The sequence below is a fragment of the Hoplias malabaricus genome, chromosome 6 (assembly GCF_029633855.1).
Source record: "Hoplias malabaricus isolate fHopMal1 chromosome 6, fHopMal1.hap1, whole genome shotgun sequence".
NCBI lineage: Eukaryota > Metazoa > Chordata > Actinopteri > Characiformes > Erythrinidae > Hoplias > Hoplias malabaricus.
The window spans coordinates 32,579,646-32,606,665 of record NC_089805.1 but is presented as its reverse complement, the minus strand read 5'-3'; the positions used below and the strand labels follow the sequence as shown (position 1 = coordinate 32,606,665).

Here is a 27,020-nt window from a genome sequence, read left to right as displayed (position 1 = left end):
AGTGTAATTAGCTTTACAGTCTTTTCAGTCCTCTGTCTGGTTGGTGGACAACCGAATTGAAGTGAGTGGAATCCTATTCTGCCTTTCTTTTGTGCCCTATAAAGGAGAAAAGGGAGTGCACTCCTTACCAGCTTGCTTCATTCTGTGAGTGGAAAACACTAGCAGTGGCCTGATTTGAACTGGTGTCATACTGTGGCTGTGGCTCAGCGGTTAGTAATGATTATTCTGTCTGTGGAGCCTTTCTCAGCCATTTTTGCTAAGGATCTGCACTGGAGACATGAAGACTAGGAGAAATGAGGCTTCTACATCCTAAAGCTCTGATCCAGAAAAGGATGTAGGAGATATAAGAAGATCAATAGAATGTACAAGTGAAGATTTAAGCAGGCAGAGGTGAATGAAGGAACCAGGGACAGTTTAACAATGCATTCTTCACAGGCCGGGTCCAGGATGCTTTTATGCAAAATGCTTCTGGGATCTAGGATCAGTTCCTTTAGACCATATAATTATATTCAGAAGATTATGAAAAAAAAAAACACACACCCCAGATCAGTGCTGCTGCTTTGATATGTTTATCCATATGATCCAGGCCATTTGTGTATATGTATATATGTGGTGCTGAGTTAGGGGGCTTGAAAGTCTGGAGGCTGATCTTGCAGTGCTGTGGAAGGGCGAGGCTGCATCAGTGCTGGCGCCTGCAGGATTTGGCTGTGGTGTTGTGGATTACTGTGGCGTTGGATTAGATCTGCTTCTGGTTGAAGGAGACTGTCCTGGGCTGTTCATTTTGGTTGTGGAATGCAGCAGGTATTGCTAATTTATCCATCATTCATTTCAATAACCGTCACTGACTTGTGGCTCCGATCAGGGTGGGGCAGAGTTTGACAGGCTCATGGCTGTGATGACATTGAGTTCCCAGGGCAGTTTAGAGCCTAGCATACTGGGATAAGTTTAAAAATACAGCTTCAACCAAAAGTTCAGGTCTAGGCTGCTTATATACAGGTTAAAAACATTTTTACTTTGCTGTTTCAGATATAAACACACATATTCCAATCAGCCATAACATTAAAGTCATTTTCTTGCAATTTGTAAATGCAGTTTCTACAATTACAGACTGTAGACCAACTATTTATCTGCATACTTTGTTAGTATATGTGTCACTGCAGCGCTGAGAAGGCTCCACCTCCCAAATCATGCCTGCTCTGAGGAGGTCCTGTGGGGGTATTAAATATATTAAAATGTCCAGGGTGAAAAAGGGTGAACAGAGTATGCAGAGCAACAGATGGACTACCGTTTGTAATTGTTGAACTACAGTGGGGCTGAGAGAATGGAAAATGTTTGGGGAAACAAGGAGATGTCTTTAATGTTACAGATGAAAAGAGTACATATGTTTATACTAATACTAGTGCCCACATCGTCATTTTCATATCTTGTAACTCTGTACCACATTCACAAATACTGCTGCCCTTTACACTGAACATTTACAATGAATAGGCAAACAGTTCCAACATACAATTGTGTTGTGTTTATGGGAGTGCCCCAGTCATAAATTGTATGGCCTGTTTGGGTAGTTTTTTTAATACTCAAAGCTCACGTTATGTAGCTCACACTTTGCAGATTGTTGATTGCTTGTTCAGAGCCAATTCTGACACTGTGTACTCATGAATAATTTACACTGAAGTTAATAACTTTTTCCTGTTCCCATAAAGATACCATTTCAGAGATAGGAGGCTTATTATGACAGTGATGATATGCCTATAACAGGCTGAATACATGAGATTGGACAGCTACTGTCTCCCTCTCTCTCTCTCTCTCTCTCTCTCAGTGCTTCATTAGTGAGTTGCGGTTGAGAAACTGAGAGACATGGGCTGCATTCCTCTTACCCAGCTGTCTGTCTCCTGTCTCCCCTCTACCTGTCCGGAATGTACGCGACCATCCTCAGGAATTTTCTCTCTCTCTCTCTCTCTCTCTCTCTCTCTCTCTCTCTCTCTCTCTCTCTCTCTCTCTCTCTCTCTCACACACACACACTCTCTTTATCTCTGTCTCTCTTGTTGTTTTCTGTTTTTCCTTCTGCTTTCTTTTCGACTTTACCCCAGACAGCTGTTACACTAAGGTTACAGTACACCTTCGGAGAGACTTTCATCTCATGTTTTTTATGACACTGTGTGAGTGTGCAGAGGTTTTAATTAGCCAGTTCCCAGACAGGCCCCAAGGCTGCAGCAGCGCCACTCAGTCTACTCTCTTTTCCTCCCTGTCTCTCTTTCTTTCTATCTATCTGTCTCTCTTTCTTTCTGTCTTTCTCTTCGGAAACCTCCTCATCTCATCTTTTCTCAGTCTTTGATGTTGTCTTTCTCTCTCTGTTTTACTTTTCTGTAGTTGTTCCTTTCATGAAACCACCTTATGTCTTTGTTTCACACTTGTTTTCTCTCTCTCTCTCTCTCTCTCTCTCTCTCTCTCTCTCTCAGCACAATAAGCCACTGTACTCCTTTGAGGACAATGCTGATTACGTTTATGATGTCATGTGGTCTCCCGTGCACCCCGCACTCTTTGCCGCTGTGGATGGGATGGGTCGTCTGGACCTGTGGAACCTCAACAATGATACTGAGGTGAGTTCCCACACATACACATATCCTGCACACACACCACAGCCTCAGGCTCTCCCAGCCCAGTCTCTAGGCCACATTCACACCCTATAGCTACGCAAACTCCCACAAATACTAAGGCTACATGATGTGGACAAAGTAGGAAATTATTATTGGGTTGCTAGATATTACCCAACGATCCTCCATAACATTATGACCACTCCCTTTTTCTATACTTACTGTCCATATACATTCTCTCAGCTCCACAGACAGCACAGGAGCATTTTGTAGATATTGAAATACAAAGTGTAGCCCATCTGTTGCTCTGCATGCTTAGTTTCCCCTCTTTCACCCTGTTCTTCAATGGTCAGCACCCTCACAGGGCCACCACAGAGCAGATATGATATGTTCTCCAAGAGATGGACTACTTTCTGCAATTGGAGAACAACAAAGACAGTACATTAGAATCTGATTGGTAAATAATAACTTGAAAATCATCAAGTTACCATTTTAGGAACATTAATGTGCTTCAGATCCTATTAACACCCAAAGGAATGATCCTGTAATTGCTCAAAATACAGATTTCCTAAGGGTATTTTTAGCATATTTCCTTTGTGATAAGACTACAAGGTCCATACTGATTAAAAAAATACAAAGCACAGCCCTAAGAACATGTGCACACACACACGCACGCACATGCATACACACACATACACGCACACACAGGCCTGCTTGGCCAGAGCTGCATCAAAACAACAACAGGCTCCTCTCTGTGTGGGCGTTTCCCCACAGGCTGCCCCTAAATCAGCCCTCTGACAGCTCCCACCAAACTCTCTTCTAACGTTTTTCTCCACACGCACACGCACGCACTCACACACACACATACACACACACACACACACACACACACACACACACGTTGTGCAGTTTAATCACTCCGATGTGTGTGGATTCCTCTCTCCCCAGCACTCCACAGTCATTAAGTTCCCATGGGCCACAGCCCAGCTCTGTGGTTTAATCTGGTCCTCTGGGGTCACTGTGTTTCAGGACCTCCAACAACTGCTCTGAACGTCTAAAAGACATCTAGCCACCAAGAGCCATCTCTGCAGTCATACGAGACAGCAATGCTCAGCTCCTGCTTAGTGCATTCTCCTGCTCTACTGCACTCCACTGAACACATGAAGGACTTGTTAATTAGAGGATTAGTTCAGTCAGGTGTGTTAAAGCAGGGACAGCACTGAACTGTATGTGTCTGACAATCCAGATCAGAAATGATTGACGGCAGCATATTTTCAGAGTCCATTATTTTAACATCCAGTCAAAACAGCCATAACGTACAAGTTATTTATTTCATCTTTCAAAGAGGAAAGCTTTGTATTGACTAAAAAAGTCAATTTTGTTAGTGTACTAGGTCTTGGGCTGTTAGGATTCCCATTTCAATTAAATTTCTCAATATTTTAAAATACATAGTCATTTTAGGTGGAGATTAAATAAATAAAACGTGGAAATGTCATTTGTCACATAAAAAATTAAGAAATATATAATGATATTTTCATATTCTTGCTGTATATTCCCTCAGTCAGGTAGTGTCACAGTCACACAGCTCCAGGGACCTGGAGGTTGTGGGTTCAAGTCCCGCTCCGGGTGACTGTCTGTGAGGAGTTTAGTGTGTTCTCCCTGTGGGTTTCCTCTGTGTTTTTGCCATGGTCGTAAACACACGTTGGTAGGTGGATTGGCAACTCAAAAGTGTCCATAGAGTGTGATTGTTTGTTGCCCTGTGAAGGACTGGCGCCCCCTCCAGGGTGTGCTCCTGCCTTGCACCCAATGCTTCATGAAGCTCTTTGAGAAAACACCTAGAGTGTGTAAAGTTGACGTCAGTGCAGAACTGAACTAATTATAAGAATCTACAATACAACAACTGTTTGGATATTTTAATGGTGGATTGTTTTGTGATGTCTTTACCTTTATTCTAAGAAAACATATTCTCACATGTGGCTTTGAGTCATTAACTGAATTGTAGACTCCAGTGTTGCCTAAAGCTGGCTTGCTTCCAGTTGAGGTCTAAAGTCACCTCAAAGGTGAGGACAAAACTCACCTCACCTGTCTGGGTAATTGTAGTTTTAGACTGACAGATGGATGTTTACTTTACATTTTTATAGCATACAACTGTAAAACAGCTTCATGTAGTTCCGCTTGTATTAGGAGGTGCATTTATGTAATAGATTCATACACTCAGCATACACTAAACACATATCATCATTGTGCTTCTATTCCATAATGATTTTTAAATGCTATGTTTTTATATGCATTTTACACATACTTAGAGAACCGATAAGCAAATCACAGCTCTGGTACACCAGCATCATATTCATTTTCATTTTCAAACATAAAATCACACCCACTTGAAGCATGCACACACACACACACACACACTCACTCACACACACATTGCTGTCTAACCGCCAGCAGTACTTTATCGTCGTCCTATAAAGAAATTCGCCATAATGCCATTAACAGTCTGTGGAAATGCCTGGTTCCAATTTAGGCAAAGAGAAACACACAGCCAGTTTAACCTTGCAGTTGACTTTTGGAGGAAGCTGCTCACTAATAGCACTCAGTCTGTGGTTAGATCCTTTCAAAGCATGGAAGCTTTTGTATTAGCCGCCACACACTGCTGAAGCTTCCACACTCCCTCACGACATGTGTCGGGCTCGTCTCAGCTGTCACAAGTAATAGACTGCAGTCTCTCTCTAGCTCTTTTTTGTCTCTCCATAAGGTTCCTCCCTGTTATACTGGTTTACAGTTTGTTGTATTATTGCACATTTAATGAACAAGTGAAAGCATTATTCTTATAGCAAATAGCACAGAATCATTTCTTGTCAGAATGTAAACGAAGAAAATAATGTGCTTTCAAGTATCTATTTAAAAACATTGTTAGAAAATTTGTCATTTCGTGTGACACATTCGGTGGTGTCACTCTCACACAGCTCCAGATTCCTGGGTTCATGAAACCCCACCTCGGGTAACTGTCTGTGAGGACTTTGGTGTGTTCTGTGTGAGTTTCACCCAGGTGCTCCGGTTTCCTCCCACAGTCCAAAAACACGTGTTATGAATTGGCAAAAACACATGTGAAGTGACCATACCAGGTGTCCACAGCTGTGTGGGTGTGAGTGAGTGTGCACTACCCTGTGATGCCCTGGCGCCATGTTGGGCTCAGGACCCACCCGCAACCCTGAACAGGATACAGTGGTTACAGACAATGAATGAATGTATGGGTGTATAATGCAATAGACGTGTAAAAGTAAAGCGTGGGTTCTCATGTGTGATCGCCTTAGGCATGTTCCAAGCTGTTGTAAATGTGTATGTATGGCCTAGTCCCTCAACTGACAAAAATGAGACCTGGGAACAATCTGTTATGTTTTGGCAAAGTAGATATTTTGTTAAGAAAAACTGATATTGAACCATCACTATTGTCAGATCATAATTTTCATACAACATGCAACATAATGGGCGGCACGTTGGCGCAGCAGGTAGTGTCCCAGTCACACAGCTCCAGGGACCTGAATGTTGTGGGGTCAAGTCCCATTCCGGGTGACATTCTGTGAGGAGTCTTCTCCCCGTGTCTGTGTGGGTTTCCTCCGGGTGCTCCGGTTTCCTCCCACGGTCCAAAAACACACGTTGTTAGTTGGATTGGTGACTTGAATATTCCGTAGGTGTGAATGTGTGCCATCCTGTGAAGGACTCAAGGGTGTGTTCCTGTCTTGCGCCCAGTGATTCCGGGTGGGCTCCGGACCCACCGCGACCCTGAATTGTCTGAAGCGGTTTCAGACAATGAATGAATAAATGAAAGCAACATAATTTGTCTTCCACATTTAACCCATCCATGGCAATGAACACGTATACACGTGTGCGCACACATACACACACACACATAATTAGAGGGAGGAGACAACGCTGTTCCTTCACTTCCCCCACACCCAATTTTCCTGCTGGTAGTGGGGTTCAAACTGGCAGTCTTCCAGCAGGAAGCCCACTTTTCTAACAATTAGGCCACAGCTGCCTCAAGAGTCCACCCATATAACTGTGGACATTGTTCTCTACAGAAGCATGTCATTCAAAGGCAACTTGTATGATGCACATTTATAAAACACATAAAAACAAAACTAAACAGACTACCATCACTTTCAAATAGTGTGATTGTGTGTGTGTAAGTTAATGTTTGTTCTGTGTTGTGTCCAGGTTCCCACAGCCAGTGTGACCATTGAGGGAGCTCCTGCCCTGAACAGGGTTCGCTGGGCCTCTGGAGGGAAAGAGGTGGCTGTAGGTGACTCAGAGGGCCGGGTGTGGATCTACGACGTTGGAGAGGTACACTGCACTCCCAAACCGTGTTTATCATTTATTAACATTTAGATGCACTGCTGATTTGCCCGACAATGGTACTTACCTTAACAAACTGCCGTACTAGTGTAAATCTAAAGGCTCCACGATATATCAGTGGCCAGAATATGGGACGATCAGTGTCATTTAAGAATTGATAATTAAGGCAGATACATGTGCACATTGTTTTTGTCTCAGATGAACATCATATTGGATAACACCACAGAACTCATGAGTTCATAGCCACATCGGTTGTGAGGTTTATATGCCAAGTGTCAGTGTTTAAAACACTTGTACAGTAAATGTCATTGTATTCTATCATGGCTTACCACAGATCAGCTTGAGTGAAGCTATTAGCTTTAGGGCTGTGTGTTGTGCTGTACATCTGAGAAAACAGTGGGCAGAGGAGCTGCTGGCAGTGCATTAAAGCCTCTCTCTGCGCTCCCTGCGTGGCAGGCCCTTCCATTAAAGGCCTCGCATGTTTACTAACCTCTCGGCCCGGCCGGGCTTGTTTGGGTTTCAGTGCTTCTCTTTATCCCCTATTTTAAAACTGCCTCCACATGGCCTAACCACCGACACAGAGCAGCGAGCCGCCACCACTCTTCTGCTCGCTGCGTTCTTTTCAGAATCTGGTCTTTGCCTTGTGTGTGTGGCAGGGCTAATTTTAGCTCTGCATAGTGTGGTAATTGGAGAGTGTGCTGGTTGGGCGTGTGGTCTCTCTGGCTTGATGATAATGGTGGGTCATCAATAAAGCGAGTGAGGCTGAAGGGTTTCATGTTGGAACAGAGTGGGGGCTTATTTACCAGAAGCTTCCCATAAAGGTTAAAAAAATAAATAAAGCCCACAGCATGGCCTACACTGTCAGAGCAGAGAACGGCGGGAACTCTGGTGCCCTTACAGGATCCCACATGTGACACGTCTGTGCCATATTTTGTACTGTGTGTTACAAATGCTTGCTTTTGAGTCCCACTTTGACCCACATTGTTCTGCACTTCTAAACATGTACAGAAGCCATATCCAAAAGTTACATGATTTATTTTGTCGTGCTTGGCTGATTTTCTTTGAGGGAACGCTTGTAGTTTGTTGTAGCACAGTTCCCCTATATTCATGCATTCATTGTCTGAAACCGCTTATCCAATTCAGGGTAGCAGTGGGTCTGGAGCCCACCCAGAATCACTGGGCACTCACTCACACCTACGGACAGTTTTGAGTCGCCAAGCCACCTACCAATGTGTGTTTTTGGACTGTGGGAGGAAACCCACGTGGACACGGGGAGACTCACAGTCACCCAGAGAGGGACTCAAACCCACAACCTCCAGGACCCTGGAGCTGTGTGACTGCGACACTACCTGCTGCACCACCGTGCCACCCTAGTTCCCTTATAAATGTAATTAAATAAGTTCACAACATACTTTAATGGACTAGTGTGTGTTCAAGAGGTGATCCTGCCTTGCGTTCGATGATTCTGGGTAGGCTCCAGACCCTTTGCGATCCTGATGAGGAATAAAGCATTTTCTGGAGATGAATGAATGAATGAATAATCAAAGTAATAAATGAGTGCTGGTATTGAGTTGAAATAATCTTGGATAACTAAGAACACTGCAAATGACAGATTGACTAACTAATTTAGATAGGACAGCTCTAGAGATTGAATTCCTTTTCACATACATCAGAACACAGCTTATGTGTTAGAACTACTGTGCATTACTTAGAACCCAGAGCTGTTTTTCTTGTACGCATGCAGGGGTCACGTCCTAATGATTTTCTCTGAAGACCTCCTGCGAGCGCTATAAAAAGGCCTTGATTTGGTCTTTGGTTTAGACATAGCTGTCATCTCCTTCCACCTCTCTGTTCCCGCTTAATTACAGCCTACAACCTCTCCCTCTCCCTCTCCCTCTCTCTCTCTCTCGGCCTGGGTGGCAGGCAGCCCGGCTCTTCTCATGTGACTTTCACGGTAGAACGTGACGGCACAATCTCGCAATCTGCCTCATGATCCCCCTGTCTCCTCTCACCATAAATATTCAGGATCCCAAAGCCAAACAACAGGCCTTACTGTTCTTTTCCACATTCACAATGCATAGTTTTTTCCCTGCAGTGTAATATCACAAGTCGCTGTAATGAGTCATTTAGGTCTTCAGTGGTTGGAGGTGGTTGGAGGGTTTTGGTGTGGGTGCACTGAAGTTTTCTCTCCACCCCACAGCTGGCAGCAGCACACAGTGAGGATTGGGCACGCTTCGCCCGCACGCTGGTGGAGATCCGCGCCAATCGTGCCGACGGAGAGGAGGAGGGACCAGTGGAGCTGACCACATAGAGACTCCCAGAGCATCTGACCAACACTGTCCTACGCCCACATTTAACCTAGTGTGACTCCCCCAGAGACCATGCAACATGTGCATTACAGCTTTAACAACGTCTGAAATCTGGATCAGAGTCTGAACACAACCGAAGACATTCCTGACCCACAGCAGTAAGATTTGAGACGGAATCTAACTACAGCCCAACATATTCTGTCCCAGCACAACCACAGCCAGAGACAAAATTCAACACTTCAAACAGTTCCCACAGTCCAGAAAACCTGTAAAATCAGTGACACTTACAAAGGCAATGTTAAGCGAGGATAGGAGAGTGTATTATATGGCAAAAACCATTCACTGTACACATAATGTACAACAACATTTAGCTTTTTTTGAAATTAATTGTCAAACACTGTCAAAATTCATACTGAAAAATATTGATTTTCACATACTGCTCTGCACTACATCTAGCATCAGACATCAGGCATTTGGAAATTCAAAATCTGGAGTACATATTGTGTAAAATTTAGTGCAAATGATAAAAGTTAAGAATTGTGCTGCATAACATGTACTAAGTCTAAATTCTTTAGTTTTATGAGGGTTACTCATTATAGAAAAATGTCTCAGGACTTGTTTATAAGTCATAATTGATGTTTTAAAATATACTAGCGATAATATAATATAGTTATCATAATAATAGTATAATATAATAACTCAGAGCCACCAGCATGTTACTTGGATCCGATAGAAAAGTAATTATATAAAGAGCTAAAAATGAGAATAACTAATAAGCATTAAAATTGGGAGTCAGATAAAAAATAAAACGTTTAACATGAAATTGAAACCTGCTTGAGTCCAACGGACAGAGAAAATGATGTGTCTGAACCTGTAGGATTAGACAAATATTTGAAGCTCTAATGCACATCCACACTTCAGTGTTCACTCCAGTTTGGTTCGGCACAGATTCATTGTAGAGCACAGGTTATGGTGAGCACCTTGCTTTATATTTTTGTTGTGCAAAAGTCTACTGTAATTTTTGTTGTTGTTTTAGTTGATGTGTGAGTAATCACCAATCACCCTTTTAGCTATTTATTTTTAGGATTTACGTGTTGCAATGAAAGGCAAGGCCTGGCAGGGCTTTTGACAGCTGATGAGGAGTGAAATGCTGGTATGCTGCTGTGAGGTACTTAATGAAGGCCAAAGAGGATAGGATCCTTTGCACGGTCTGATATTTGTTGTGCTTGTGTTTTGTGTGTGTGTGTGTGTGTGTGTGTGCGTGCGCGTGTGTGTGCGTGTATTTTTGTATTTATCTCCTGCATGAAATACAGTAATGGAGTGAGTCAGGAATTATGTGATTGTGACAGCTATAATATTTATAACTGCTAAAAGGTTGATGTCTTCTATCTGAGATGTTTTGTCAGTCAGTGACAAAGTGTACTATGTTTATCAAAGGAAAGAGTTTCATTTCCCATTTAATCTGCAGTGTGCTGATGGAAAAATTCAGGTCCTATTGCTTTGTATGAGAAGTGTGCCCATTGGATTCATGCTGTTTCATGCATTGACTAATAAAATGACATATGCTTCTGGTTACGTAAAGGAACTGTTCATTTTCTTCCTAATATACATGGCATTGCCATAAATACATAGATACATACATACAGTGAGGCGCAAACATTACATAGTGCACTATTTAAATTGTGAACAAAGAAATTGGGGTTATGACGATGGCAGCCGTGGTCTAATGGTTAGAGAAGTGAGCTTGGGACTGGAGGGTCACTTTGTGGATCCCCACAACCGACAGGAATTTAGGGTGGACAGAGTGAAGGGACAATGCTGTCTCCTCCCTCAGCATCCTTGGATGAATTGCCTTGAGCAAGGCACCTAACCCTCAACTGCTCCCCAGGTTTGGGATAGCTGCCCACCACTGTGTGTGTGTGTTTGTGAGCTCACTGCCCCTAGTGCACTAGTGTGTGTGTGTTTATTGCCACAGATGTGTTAAATCTGTTGTACATGGTACCCCTTACAATAAAAGCATGATTATAAAGTTAATCACATTATGTATCTGCCATCCTTTTAAACCTTGTGTAATACCAACATAATTAGAACTCAAGCCACATTGTTTTTCTGACTAAAAAGAATCATATTCTCGTAATCAGATGTGTTTAGCGCCATTGAGACCATTTTAGATCATGTTAGTCATCAGATTAAAAAGAGGAGAACAACCTCATTTAGTAAACTGATGGAGTAAATGTTCATTCCTCATCTGCCTGCCACATTATTTGACAGTAAAAATGACACTGACAAATATACCGAACAACTGAATGATTCACTTCACAGTTTACAGAGAAATTCAGATTAACACATTCCAACATCCAGCGAGCAACTGCATTTTTAGAGAGAAATAAGTGATTTACAATTGCTACATATCAGCTGCTGTTCCATCATACTTTAAAGCCATTATTCAGACTGCACCAGTAAAATTGGCTCCAAGTGTGTAGGACTTCAGAAGAAGTGAGTGGGGAAGTGCAAGCATGAGTTTTTATGTATATGTTTGTATTGTGTGTGTGTGTGTGTGTGTGTGTGTTACAGTACAACCTAATACGCAGTACTGGCACCCGCAGGTGGGCAGATTAGCCTCAAGGGTGGTCTGAAGTGGGGGGCGGCGGTAACTTGAAATCTGGGTAGATGTAGTCCAAATGTACTCTTGATACCAGTGAATGTGGCCATGGTCAACCTGTAACCACCAATGTGGTCGGAGCTGGGCGCCGGCAGGCTGATTTGAGACTTAAGAGGTGGCGCCGAGCCAGATGGCTTCCTGCAGTGAGGAGAGGAGGAGGAGGAAGGGGAGAGGGAGGATGGCAGAGATTTCATGTTCTACAGCGTCCCATCACAAAAAAATAAACAGCCTAATCGAATATTAAAATCATGAAAGAGCAATATTTTGCCTTCAGGCAGCGGAACCCAAGATAGATGAACAGACCACAATGGTTTCATACCCGTTTCTCTGAACGTTCGCCAAGGCAAACACGTACAGATATTATTTTAGTTTGTGACTGGCCTATTTTAACTGACGCTAGTGCAAGGGACACAGAATGGGGAAGAAAATCACGAAATCACATTGCTTAGCACTGTTAAATCTAAAATGTGCTAATGATCCCCATGATTTATCACAAGAACACAAGAATCCTTAGTTGGATACACAAATAGTTTGTGAAGATGATGAAGACAAGCTGCTCACACACTGTATGCTGGTGTGAATGAATCTGTGATTGTAGCCATCCCAAATGAAATAGTAGTTATATTTTGTCTGCTCACATGCTTTAACACAATTACAGAAAATGGAATCAAATTAAAAAAGTGTGAAATCGTGATTAATTAAAACAGTTAAATGTTCTAAACTCTATTGAATACGGTATGCACTTTTTCTACACATCTTAGTGGTTTTATTCCATGTAAATTGTATCTGAATCTGAGTAAATCAAAGACATTCTGTGCATCTCAAAGCCCAATCAAAAAGTGAGCAATATGACTAGAGACGACCAGTAGGAAATGTCAGCCACAGCCCCTCTGTGACTCTGATGACCACTGGTAAAACCATATATAAGTTCTTTGTTTTTTTTTTCGCTCCAGAGAAAAAAATGACCACCGCAGAGAGCTTTCAGTCAAAGCTCGAGCTTTAAAAAGGAAACATGCTCTTCTAGGTACGAGCCTCTTCCAGCATTATAAGCCATAATGAAGCACCCGTGAAAATGAAGGTCTTTTATTTGAGGCTGGCCTTTTCTAAAGAGCTATCAATCAGCCTGAGCTTTCCTGACATTTCACTTCTCTGTACTGCCATACGGTGTGTCCTATTACTTTTGCCCTATTTGCTCTTTTTTTCCATCTTAGATTAAAAGCCTGTGGCGTCTGGAAACCAGTCTATTAAGAGGCTATCATAAAGCTATGTCTTCAGGTGAGAGAGTGGTGTGGTGGAGAGATGGAAAAGGACAAGGAGCAAAAGCGAATTTACTGTCCATCGAAGTCAATGTAGATCCACCTCTGCAACAGCTCTGTCACCAGTGTTAATCCAAACTGAGGCAAAGAGAGGAACACTTGTGCTGAGGAGAGAAAAATCAATTACCTTTAATTAAAGGATCAACTAGCGGTCACTCCATGGCACACCTCAATCAGCCGGGCTGCTCTTACGCTGGCCTTATTCAGAGTCCTCTCAAAAAAAAAGTCCTGAAGATGCTTAGACAGGGGTCAAAGAAGCCTCACCAGGGATAAAGCTCCATCACACACAATTAAGCTGGAACTGAAAAGTAAGAGGTCTCTTATAAAGCCACTATGAATCGTAAGGCATTATGTTCATTGCTGGCATCATTAGGCGCAGGTGTCCATCAGTAGGTACCTCCAGCTCCTTTCCAGAAAGCAGGAGGTCCCTCCTCCCGCAGGGTCGTCCAGAAACAATCAATGGGGTCCATTGTAGGTTTTCTGGCCTGCACGGGCTGCCACTTGTAACCTGGTCTTGATAACATCGGCAGGGGTCACCAGGGAAGATGCAGGCATTCCTACGCAAACAGAGAATGCAGCACTTTTAGACCTTGTACTAAATATGGTTTTAAAATTACAGCTAGTCAGGAAAACTGCTTCAGTTAAACTGATAGCCAACGTCAGAAGTTTTGGAGACACAATACAACGTATGCTTCTATTATTTTAACAGCATTATTAACAAAATATCTTCTTGATGTTCTTTTGATGTTGAATTTTTACTCTGATGCTAGTTTGCTTGTATCCTCTGCAAGGTTTCAGGTTACTGTATTATGCTGTAACCAGTTTTATGCGTTTCTATCGAATTGCAAGATTTTTTTTTCCTGTTCCTTGAATCCCTATCTATATTTTTATCCTCTTCCATTGTAGAGCACATTTTGCAATGGCAGGTAATTTTAAATGGGCTTTGTAAATATATGTTACTTATTTACTTACTAAATGCTCTAGAGAGAATAAAAAGGAATGCATAACTATAACAGGACAAATGTGAGGCCACTCAACAATTCCAAACAGAAGGTAGTTTTGAATTGTTTTACACCTTTGTTACTTTAAAATGTCATCTACTTCCTGTTTGCAACAGGCATTATTGGTTTTATTTCCTTTAAGCCATACTCATTTTCAACACATGGATCTCCGCTGAGTATGTTTGGGATGAGTTAATTCAGGTAGTTGATCCAGAGGTAATTATGCAACATCGGTATATGACCTCACTAATGCTTTAGAGAGCACAGTCTATACCAGATTACCAACATCTAGTATAATGCCTTTCGAGCAGCGTAGAGGCTGTTATTCCTGCAATCGGGGCAGACACCTCCTATAAACACTCTAGATTTCTGATAAAATTACAGAATGTGTGTCTATAAGCCAGTTATTTTTCAATTTCGAAGTTAAAACATAAAAGAATAGCTGTGTCTAAATTTTAGATTGTTGTTTGACAACCCAATTACCAAAATTTAATGTTATGTTCAAATGTTTGTTTACATTTTTCCTTCAGTGCATTGCCATTGTAGCAGTTACAATCTGTAAATCCGACAAGAAATATTACAGAGAAAACATTACAGAAAGCTCACCTTGTACATTCAAACCCTGACTGGGCACTAAACCTTAAGCCACTGATTGACCCACATACTGACCGGCTAGAGGGGGCACACAATGCACAGTAATGAGAGCGACACAACGCTGCCCCTGACAGAGGCCCCCATGCCCATGGACCACTGCTTCCACTTCAGCTCTGAATGGTCTCAATCATCAATGGCTGTTTAAACAAGCAGCATCATTACCAGCACCGAGCCGCACACATTCACTAGCATTTTCTTTTAATACTCAAGCAAGCCATTCTGCTCTGATTGACCAAACTGTCTCCCTCTTTAAGGGCTGACCCAAAGAGCCCACCTGCATGGCAGCAGGACTGCAACCTTTTGGGGAGAGTAGAGAAGCCTCTTTGAAGGATAAGTATGAGTGGTGAGGGGTATGCGGGTGTCCTCTTAACAGGTCAGATCTTATCAGTATTTTACAAATCCTAGACAACATGCTGGATGTGAGTCTGTCTGGTCTCATCTGGGGTTTATCCAATATTACAATGTTCAGTGCTAGGGAGATAAAAATGAAGCTAACCTAAAGCAGACTGCCGGCTGAGTTTTATGTCCTCAAACATTACAAAGTGCTCTAATAGAGTTAATTCGGGAGTAACGTTCCTTTCTTTTAGACCAACTACAAAGAGAATATCAATGATTTACAGCAATGCCAATAAGAGAGTGAAACTAAGCAGTAGATTTTACTAGTAAATCAATCTATTTTTCAGACTCTTGCCTTAATGCATCCCAATCAAGCTCTGCCTATAGAATCTGGCACTTTTAGCCATATGCCAGTGAGAATCCAGAAGTCTCCTGCGCAAATAATGGCCAGCAAACTGAGCGTGTAATTCAATTTCCTGAGCTGACTGTAAATCACTAATTGCCTGCGAGCCTCTCGCTGCTGATAAATGGTGAAATGAGTGATACACCCTGAAAGGGCATACCTAATCATAAAGCATGCTTTTACCAGGCCAACAGCACTGACAGAAATAAAACGCTGGTGGAAGGCAGGAATGCTGCTCTCTCTTTGACCATACATGGCTTTTCCATTTTGCGCCATACTTAGGGCCAGCTTGTACAGCAGTAAATCTGACACATCCATCACGCAAAAAGGATCAGTAATAAATATTAATCTCTCCTTTACTGCTGGTCCAAAACCATGCTGGTTTGGCAGCATCTGTCACCATTTATACGTTGGTTTGGTTCAGATGAGGAATATATATATATATAAATATAATAGCCATCCAATCAATAACATGTCCAAAATATCAGCTTAACAAGAGAAGGAAAAAAACTTTCTTAGATTTCAACGGAAGTCAATGTAAAAATATTTTATTTCAAATAATTTTGGAACATTTCTATTAATCCATTCATCATGAAATTCTTACACAGTCGCTGTATTCAAATGATGTAGTAAACTAAAAACAAACAAAAATGGAGATGCATGCTTTGATTGGACAGTGAACATATATAAATCCAAAACACAAAAAACCCAAAAAACCAACCAACACGATCTAGATAATATTTTATATATATACAGTGAGGAAGGAGAGGGATCTTGGTTGTTTTGGCTTGGCACTGCCAACACTGTAAGATCCGTTTATTGCTCTTGCAGCTCTGCTTCTTGGGGACCTGGTAATTTTTTTTAACACTCACTGCTAAGAAGACTGCCAGCTCCTATATATTAACAGTGGAAAATATCCCGACCCTTGGCAGGCATGCCGCACTTCAAAACGTAGCCTAAATCACTGAGCACTCTAATTAGGGCCAACCACAGCGGAGCCAGCGGTGGCAGGCGGCTAGCGGAGAGCACGCGGCGGCTTACCCGCCACCGCCCCAGCCAACAAGCAGCCTGCCAGGCCCCACCCGGCCCTCCTCATCAGCCAGCCCAGCTTTCATGTGCGCGTAGCTAAGAAAGTCGATGGTCGAGTATAGGATGTCTCTGAGGAAGCAGGCCATTGCTCCCTAGGCAGGAGAGAAAGGGAAAAGGGAGAGGGAGGAGACCGTTTTCCATGTTGTAAAGATGTAAAGCTACTTGCTCTGAGCCACCAATGCAATGAAACATTTTCTGAAGAATGGTCTTTTTTCGTCCAGGACCACAGAGGCATTGTAGTTTTGCACTGAGGTATTCTGGGATTTGAGTTTATGATGTGTTAAAGTCTGACCTTGGGAATCATGGCTTCTGTGGTTGTGTTTGCAAGTTTATGTCTGTTCATTCTTTTTAAGACACAGTGTATTTCTGTAAATTTTAAGCAAAAATATTTTTGAAATGTAAGCGTTTAAACCTTCAGTGTAACATGATACCCTTTTTCTCACATAGCAGAGAAAATCTGTCAGCGTGTGAACTCTAAACCATTGTTAGGTGTAATTAGAATTTGGTGAAGTCAATTATATGTGTACACTCTTGGTTTGAGGAGAAAAAAACCATGTGTTTTCTGTCATATGTCAAAAAGTTTTTATATCAACTGCTTGAATTAAATTTCATTAAAACTAATGAAAAAAAGCCACCCCACTCCCACTGAGCTCCATTTATTTGCAAAATCGATATTGCACACACCTCAGCAGATGCAGACTGATTATTATAGTTAAAGCCTGGAGACATCTACAATAAGAAATAAATCAATTTCAGTCGTATAGTGGTTAATTTTTGCAAATCTGAAGCAAATTGTTGTCGATCGCACCAGGCTATGAGGGTCCCACTTCAAAACCTGCCATAGATATTCAGCAGGACTCAACTCAGCAGATGCTTTGCAATGCTATGCAATGAAGTGCTCCTTACCTTCTGTTTCAGAAATCTTAAATTATTTTGGAAGAATGTCTGAGGTCTTGTTGAAATATTTATCTTCCACAAAGATACAGTTTGTGGACCAATGACATTAAAGTTTCCTCTAATATGGCCAAGTGTGTTGTTCCATTTTATATTTCAGCCAGAGACATGTCTATTACCCTCTTATTATTATCTTTTGTGGCGTAGTAACCTAGGGATGATTGGTTGTGGTTCCATGAACATTTCAATCAAATTTTACCAACCCAACTGACAGTGATATTTATTGTTTTGCTCTAACCCTGTTGCTTTTTCCCTTTTTGATTTGCTTCCTGTTGTTGAAGGATGCAGGTTCACAAGGTGCAATCTTAAAATATATTGTTGATGTCATTGTAAAACTTCATATCCTTCAATATTCCAGTATATTACGTTTTGGTCTTTGTTTATGTTAATGAAAACACATTTTTCAAATGTATAAATACAAATTTAAAAGCCAAAATGTATGTAAATTTGAGGAGGATTTGTACTGGGAACATATTCAACAACAAAAAAGTGTGTGAATAATTATAATTAATTATGTATTCAAATTGACATAGCACCTCTAAATAGTAATAGTTGTAGACTTCTAAGAGTTATCATGTCTTTTTTCAATGAAAGTCAGAGCCAAACAAAGCCATATCTTAGCTTCAGGTTTCTCATCCCCACTGTCCTGGCAGGCATCCAGGAGAGGAGGCTGAGGAGCTGGACAGCATCAGTGCTCAGCCCAGGGGTTTAACTCCAGCCCTGAGTGCTCTTTAGACAGGCTCCATTTAACTCCAGCTTAATCTGCCCCTCCTACACAGGTAGCACAGATAGCTGAGTTATCTCTTTCTGCAAGTCAGTTTCTCCCTCCCTCCCTCCCGCTCCCGCTCTGCTCAGGGCAGCATGCCTGCTCAAAAGCAGGAGAAAAAAAAAGGAATCGGTGCTGTTTCAGGGCTGGGCCTGGCTCATCTGCTATGACAGGCTACTGCGTGCTCACAGGGGAGTGCAGCGCTAACACAGCCCAGCCTGCACCAGTGACCCAACATCTGGATCTACTGGCCATCTATATGTGCGATAATTTGACAACAGCACATGGCAGCAGGGGAGAAGCTGAAGGTGTGTGTGTGTGTGTCAGAGTACTTAGTGTTTTATATATATATATATATATATATACACACACACATTAAATTAATAGGCATTACATTAAGACATTAACTTATTGTGCCGACCCTTTATACAAGAAATGTTTCTAACATATTAATATTTCTTTTTCATCAGTACTCCTAACAAAGATGGAATGAGAATTGCAGATGCTTTGAGACAGCAGATGGAATTTCTGCTCTCCCAAAATCCTTTTTAATAATGCTATTCAGCACATTACATGTACCTTGAACATTACTCCTATAATAACCTCTGATAATATTCCTTTTTGCTGAATCTCATAACACTCATAAATGTATTTTTATTTGTTTTATATTTATTTTCTGCTTCTTTAGTGCTTTGTTTTAGAAATATTTTATATAGAATTTATTTTCTTTTTATGCGTTTGCTATTCCCTTTGGTAATCCATGGTTTGTCCTCAAATTTATGTCTTCTTGAAAGTTTTCTTAAAGGACAATTTTGTTCATATAACTCAGCTAATATGGGGATAAAAAGCCTCATAAGCCTTGTTTGGGTCCTCCTTTTCATAAACCTCAGCCCAGTTTTGTTTTATTAACTCCAACTTCAGAGCAGCGATAGCTTCTGGTGTTTGGTGTCTTATCATTTTAAAAATGTTTGTCCTATGTTTATTTTGTACATTAAGAACATTTTGAAAAATTGCAAAAACAGGAAGATAATCACTTATTTATGAGCAATCCACCTACTATTGCACTCTCAATTCTGTTTGTAAAAATGTTGTCAAGCAATGTATCTGTGTCTGTGGTTATTCTAGATGGTTTTCTGATTACAGGTAATAGGTTGTTGGTGTATATTGTACTGGTAAAATCTGTTGTTGTTCTATGCCCATTTGAGTTTAATAAATCAATATTAAAATCACCACCTTAAATTTGTACTTTTTGTCATTCAGTTTGTCAATCATCCCAGCTATTTTGTCCTTAAATGTTTAAATACAAGTTCCTGATGTTCTGTATACACAGTTGATTATCTATCTATCTATCTATCGTTACACTTATATAGCACCTTTCTAGACATTCAAGGACGCTTTACAATCCACACTGCTCAGAACGCTCAGAACACTCTATCCACACACACTGGTGAGAAGCAGCAGTCAAACGCGCACAGCGTACACTCGACCAGGAACAACCGTCCACCTGGAGGACTGCATCGGGCACACGAGTGCCAATCCATATCTGGGCTCACACACTCATTCACTCACACACCAGGACATTTATTAGAGAAGCCAATTCACCTACCCATGGATTGTGGGAGGAAACTGGAGACCCCGGAGGGAACCCACGCAGACACGGGGAGAACATGGAAACTCCACCGAGATGGGACTTGAACCCAAGATCCTGAGAGGTGAACGTGCTAACCACTAAGCCACCGTGCCGCCCAATTAATATGTTTTTAGAATGTTTTACATTAATTTCTATACTTCACACATTACATTTTCTATAGCATTTGACATACTTTTAAACATATTGCACCATAAATGTGTATCATACAGAGCAACTCCTCCTCTTGTTTTACTGTTCCTATTAATCTTAAATAGCTTATATCTATCCAGTTCTACATTGGAGACTTTCTCATTATCGAGCCAAGTCTCAGACACAGCAATGACATTAAACTTTTTAAATTTATTCAAATACTCCTTGATTTTAGTTTCTATTGAGGCATTTACTATTAAAATGTATTATTGATAACGCACCTTCCATTTTCACATTATTATAAAATTGTTCTTTTCTGTAATACACACAGTTATAGTTGGTGTTGTTGTAGAAGTGGATTTCAGAATCAATATATATTCCAAACTCACATTTTTTATATTCCGTGTGGTCAAATGTTTTAAAATTCATATGTTTGTACTTGCCCCCTCCAGGGTGTGTTCCCGCCTTGCGCCCAATGATTCCAGGTAGGCTCTGGACCCACCGCGACCCAGAACTGGATAAGCGATTACAGATAATGAATGAATGAATGAATGAATGTTTGTACTTGCTATATTGGGTATTACATAACCCACACACACACCTCATTATTATCTATTAATTCATCATCATCAAAGTCTTTGAATGAATAATTCTTGTTGGAATCTACCATTTGATGGAGTCTAGTTCCTGTAAAATACTGAGACAATCTGTATTACTCAACAATCGTTACCATCTCCATGTATATTGCAGTATATCAAGACAAGCATGCAGGATTTTACAATTGCTCATTTTTGTGTTTCCTATTCACCAAACAAACTATAATTGCAGGCTTGGTTTCACTGTCTTTTTGGGGTAGGAAATAGCAAGCTGAGATTTTGCTACTATTTATATTTTAATTTTCAAAAAACTTTATGACTTGCAATTCAAGTGTTTTAGTTCCTCTGACCAGACGTCATCCCCTTCTTTGTGTTCCGCTGCACTGGCATATGATCTATGTGTGGTCTCTAATCCACTTATGATTAAGACTTCCATCCTACTGTACTGTTCAAGGTCATCAAGTCCTTAATTTCATTAATAATAATTAATAATAAGATAATTTCATTTTTTTCCAAGTCCAGCAATTATTATATCTTTTTCTTTAACAAGGATCTGAAGTTGTTTTACTTCCTCCATTAACGCCAAACTGAAGCAGCTGCACCAGTCCAAGGAGGTGGCATACAGGACTGGAGATCGGGTGCTGTATAATCAGGCAAGGAACACAGAGCATAATCAGAGCAGCAAAGAAAAGCTACTCAAGCAAACTGAGCTGTTTGATGTCCACCAACGAGCCATCAACTGTCTAGAAATACCTGCAGAATATCACCAGCTACAAAAGAACCACCCCCACAATCAATGGTGGATCGTCAGCTGGCTGATGAACTTAACACCTTCTACAGTAGGTTCGAAAAAGCCCAGCACCTTACAAGAATTCAGCAGCAGTTCATACCCTCCTGACACTCAGCGACCAATCCAGAAACCCATTCAACCTGTCCTAAAGATCTGTGTTGAAGATATGCAACAACTGTTCAAGAAACAAAAAGCAAGGAAGGCACCAGGCCCTGATGGAGTCTCACCCTCATGTCTAACGGCCTGTGCAGAACAGCTTGCACCAGTCTTCACTAAGATCTTCAACACATGATTGTAGCTGCGTGTTGTACCCTCCTGCTTCAAACACTACACTATAATACCCGTCCCCAAGTTATCAACTATCACAGGACTGAATGACTACAGGCACGTTGCCTTAACCTCTGTAGTCATGATATACACAGCAAAAATGATATGACCCAGCTCAGCGTGCCAGCCCCCAACTGCCAGTGGATCACCAGCTTTCTAACTGGCAGAGAGCAGCAGGTGAGGTTGGGAAAGTTCACCTCAGGAATCCAGATCACCAGTACAAGTGCTCCACAGGGTTGTGTACTTTCCCCGCTAGTCTTCTCCCTATGCACCAACAACTGGACCTCCACAAACCCCTCTGTCAAATTCTGAAGTTTGTGGATGACACCACCATCATCGGCCTCATTCATGGCAGTGATGAGTCTGCTTACAGACGGGGGGTTGACCAGGTTGTCCACTGGAACAGCCACAACAATCTTGAGTTGAACACAGCTAAAACAGTGGGGATGATAGTGGAAAGAGGAGCCCCTCAACCCTGCCAACACTCACCATCTTTGACAGATTTGTGATGACTGTGGAGTCCTGCAAATTCCTGAGCAACAATGATCACCAGAGACCTGAAGTGGGACAACATCAGCTCCACCATCAAGCGAGCTCAGCATATGATGTATTTCCTGCCTCAGCTGAGGAAGTTCAACCTGCCCCAGGTGCTGATGGTGCAGTTTTACACCGTCATTATAGAGTCTGTCATCACCACATCTATCACATGGGGTAGCTCAGTCACCAAACAGGACATTCACTGAGAAGACCATTGGTGTTAAGGCGTCCACACTGCTGGATCTGCACAGCTCAGAACCAGGAAGTGTGCAGAGAAAATCATCTCTGATCCCTCACTCCCGGGACACCACCTGTCCCAGCACCTCTCCTCAGGCCATCACAATCCTGAACACTCGACATTACTGTTACACAAAACGTTATAACGTCTGGTCTCTTCGTTCTTCTGCACTTTAAAACTCAAACTATACACTTCATTCTCTGTACTTAAACTCTCCATCTATTGTGTCGTCAGGATCTTCTCTCACCTGCCCTTGTCCCTTTGCCACTACTGCCACTATAAATTAGAATTAGAATCACTTTATTGACCACAATGCTTGCATTTTGTTGTCCGTGCAGTGAAACACACATTTACACACACACACACACACACTAGAGGGTATTGAGAACACATACCCGAAGCCCTAGCCACAGTGGGGGTTATGTGCTCAAGGGCACTTCAGTCATGACCTGCTGACTCTGGGGATCGAACCAGCAACCTTCCGGTTACAAGCCCAGTGTGTGTGTGTGTGTGTGTTAGTATTTTTTGGTACTATTTTTGTTTTTTTGTACTGCTGTGAAATTTTGTCAATCTATATGCACTGTGAGCTACTGTAACCTAATCCAAATTCGTTGTGTATGAGCACTTATGGCCAATGAAGCCTGATTCTGATTCTGATGAACTCAAGCAGCTTTTTCTGTTGCTTAGCTGTTGCTTAATTCTTCTGACACAAAGTTCAGAGATCGCTTCCATGTCCTCCTCTGATGCATTAACTTTGGTCACATGTTGTCCAGTTGCTTTTGCAATGTAGCTCTGCCTTAGCATAGTTAGCAGCACAACTCAGCCTGAAACACACCGTAGATGGCATAGCGGCCAAGCAATGTGACGAAGCCCAGCAGCTATTTTTCTAATATATTCTAATTGTGATATTCCTTGGAATATACGATTGAATGTAATATTTTGTTGAATTTCTAAAATAAAAAAATTACATATTCTCTACAAAGAACACAATTTTGCACATTTTATTACTGTTTGTTTACTTTTAACATAAACTTGTTTTTAATTTTCTTACTAAATGTTCAAATCAAAACAATTAGAAGAGATTTTTTTTCCCGTTTTTTAAGAATGTACCTTTATTATTAATTATTAACAAAATCCACCCAACATATGGGTGAACTATGGGTGTTCAAACTACCACCGTCATTTATTTCCTTTTTCTTTTGTTAATTTGAAGGACTGTATTGCTTTTATTATAAATAATTTCTGCTCCAGGGACCTGGAGGTTGTGGGTTTGATTCCCGCTCCGGGTGACTGTCTGTGAGGAGTTGGTGTGTTCTCCCAGTGTCTGCGTGGGTTTCCTCCCGGTGCTCCGGTTTCCTCCCACATTGCAAAAACATACGTTGGTAGGTGGATTGGCGACTCAAAAGTGTGTGAATGTGTGAGTGTGTGTGTGTGTGTGAGTTGCCCTGTGAAGGAAAGGTGCCCCCTCCAGGGTGTATTCCCGCCTTGCGCCCAATAATTCCAGGTAGGCTCTGGACCCACCGCGACCCTGAATTAGATAAGCACTTACAGATAATGAATGAATGAATGAATAAGGTTTTGCACATTTTTATTGTGCAGATTTAATCTGTAAGATTAGTACAGGAGCCAATCACGTTTTCTAAACTAATGCAACGAAATACATATTGGCTACAATAAAGGGGAATCTAACCTGCTTTTTTTTAAATTCTCCATAATTAAACCAAAAATCTAAGTGATGCAGAGTGGTATATGGCACTGTAGGTGTGTGAAGTTCTTAAGTATGAGGTTGCAAAAAAAGGTTGCTACCTCAAAAAAAGTTATTACATTAAATATTACTATTATGTTTCCTGATGCCTGAAAGATCGACCCAATGTTGAACCAAATTACTTCTACATAAAACTTTTTAAAAAAAAACATTTTTTAAATTAATGGCAGACACGTGTGAGTCATAATGGTCCAATTGATCTGCAAAGAAAACTTGGTTTTTATTTTTATTATTTACTGTTAATTGTAGCTTTGGGGGTTATGATGTGCATTTTTCAGTCATGATCATAACTTCTGTAGCCTGACTTGTTGTCTGTCAGACAGTCTTGATGAGCACCCTTTGCTCTGCTTTCACAACTGCTTGGAATGATTCAGAACACTAATTTGTCTAGGTTCCCACTAACATTTAGCCAAAATTTCCTCATGGTTTTAACCAGACAATCTTGTTCAAATTACAGGTGGCCCTGTAAGACTAGAAGTTGATACTGGTCAATATTAAATGGTTTAAATTACAGTAGTGATAACATTTATCTGGTAAGAAATATATATTTTGTTATTTTGGCTAGAGACATAAGACTGAATGTAATTATCTAAACACCACTCATCAAGATCTGCCTCTGTTCGCTCCTTAAAACTTGTCAAAAATTAATATAAAAATGATTAATCATTCAATAGAGTAGAAATAACTGGGACATCCCTAGAAACAGAGCATGCGCAGCTAATCATGTGTAGTGGTAGGGAGTGGTTGTTCGGGAGGTTCCAGCAGCAGCAGCAGCAGGGGAGAGGCGGGGTAATTAGACTGACAAAGACGACTCTGTGCCTAGGCCGAGCCCTGAGGAGCCAAACCGTCTGGGACAAGCAGGCTGCAGCGCGTCTCTGCACTCAAAGCACATTGTCCACAGAGCTGCAGAGAGGCGGACAGAGCACAGGGGCCGGATCCAGCATTCTTACACACACACACACACACACACACACACACACAGGCTGTTGTCAACTTCATTCCCCCCACTATTCTGAAATAAAAGCTCCTTTCCCACGACAGGCTGACAGGTGAGCCCTGGAGACAGCTACCTGACCAGTGGGACACATCTCCATCTGCATCACACATACACAACTACCTGCAGTAAGACAGCTCTTTTGATGTACTGATATTTCCTGCACTGAACTTATTCACAGGGAACACTCTTCGCCTTGCAAGGAAGTGTCAAGATAATATTTTGTAGTTGGCAAAAACACCCCTGCTTGATTTTAAATAAAACAACCCAATAGGGACCCTTATACCAGTCTGAAGGTTCAAAATACCCTTTTACAGATATTAGTAAGAGTTATTACTTTATTTTAGACAAATAAATATTATATTATACATAAATACATTCCAGTCAAAAAGGCTATTTAGTTCATCTTTCTGGAGATCCCCTAGTCCACAAAAGGGGAATGTCAATAGGAAATAAGTTAATAAACTCAAGATAAAAATGTATTAAATGGTTTAGAGGAACTGAGACTCCTACAAACTGTGCAAGTCCTGTCGGAGCACCAAAACTGTCACCATCTGATCAAACAGAACTTCAAGCTTGACTCTTGCTTCAGATCTGAAAAAAGGTGTTTCTAAAATACAAATCTATATAAGAATATATATAAGTATATATATATATATATATAACAGTGGACTGACCATCTCAGAGCCAGACCTCAGCATCACTGAATTTGATTATGTTATATTACTTTGATTATGTTATATTATATTACTTGCTGGGAATTTTATTGGTGTTGACATGAAAAACTGAAAGAAATCTCCCCAACTACTGAAGCTGCAAATTGCTGACACTGAAAATACTATGCTACAATGCACAAAAGCCTTTAAAAAAATCTAACATTTGTCTTTGTGGACCATGAAAGCCAGTTATCCTCAGTGGCCTTATATAGTTACTGTTAGCATCGCCAGCAAAGAAACCCCAGTCACACAGCTCTGTCACTTGGCTCTAGCAGGCTATAAAATGTCATAAAATAAATCTGCTGTATGAGATATGACCAAAGGCCATCTTGGCAGTTCCACCACGTTGTTTACACCAAAACACACACTCTCCACAGCCACTTGCTCTCCAAGCCTCAGGAATGCATCGTCTCTGAACCCAGAGCAGCTCTCACTGTACTGTTGTGCTCATACAGACACATTCCATACAACAGCAGCACTCAGGAAGAGAAGGAGTATTAGGATTCTCATTCACGGGCTGAGAGGCAGGAGTTGCCTGGGCCAACTTACGCAGAAGTCTGCAGGGAGTCGATTGAGCCCTGATGGTGTGTGTGTGTGTGTGTGTGTGTGAGTGAGTGTGTGTGTGTGTGCAGAACCCTGCTGGTGCTCACAGAGTGCCTCAAGTGGAACCATTGAGTTTGTGCGTGTGAGAGAGAGTAGAGACTGCCAGCAGCAGGTGGGAGGCGCTAAAGAGCTGATGATGTTCTCTTGCAGCCTTCAGCGTTACAGGGGATCAAACTACGGTAGAGCAACTTGCAATTTTGTCCAGTGTTGACTTAAATACTGGAATGTTTT

General features: G+C 41.5%; 2 protein-coding genes across 3 annotated transcripts in view; one reads left to right on the top strand and one right to left on the bottom strand.

Moving 5' to 3' along the window:
* Positions 1 to 11,252, top strand: part of dync1i1a (dynein cytoplasmic 1 intermediate chain 1a) — a 71,357-nt gene extending 60,105 nt beyond the window's left edge. For both annotated transcript variants that reach the window (XM_066673834.1, XM_066673833.1), the window contains 3 exons: positions 2,460 to 2,600; positions 6,816 to 6,941; positions 9,154 to 11,252. In XM_066673834.1, coding sequence (XP_066529931.1) covers positions 2,460 to 2,600; positions 6,816 to 6,941; positions 9,154 to 9,264 — 378 coding nt within the window. In that variant the 3' untranslated portion in view covers positions 9,265 to 11,252. The remainder of the gene's footprint in view (positions 1 to 2,459; positions 2,601 to 6,815; positions 6,942 to 9,153) is intronic.
* A 590-nt stretch (positions 11,253 to 11,842) lies between these two features.
* LOC136700208 (electrogenic aspartate/glutamate antiporter SLC25A13, mitochondrial) overlaps positions 11,843 to 27,020 on the bottom strand; it is a 65,923-nt gene continuing 50,745 nt past the window's right edge. Inside the window, 6 exon segments of the mRNA XM_066675489.1 lie at positions 11,843 to 12,062; positions 13,257 to 13,344; positions 13,638 to 13,704; positions 13,706 to 13,797; positions 16,676 to 16,691; positions 16,693 to 16,815. Of these exon segments, the coding sequence (XP_066531586.1) occupies positions 11,843 to 12,062; positions 13,257 to 13,344; positions 13,638 to 13,704; positions 13,706 to 13,797; positions 16,676 to 16,691; positions 16,693 to 16,815 (606 nt within the window).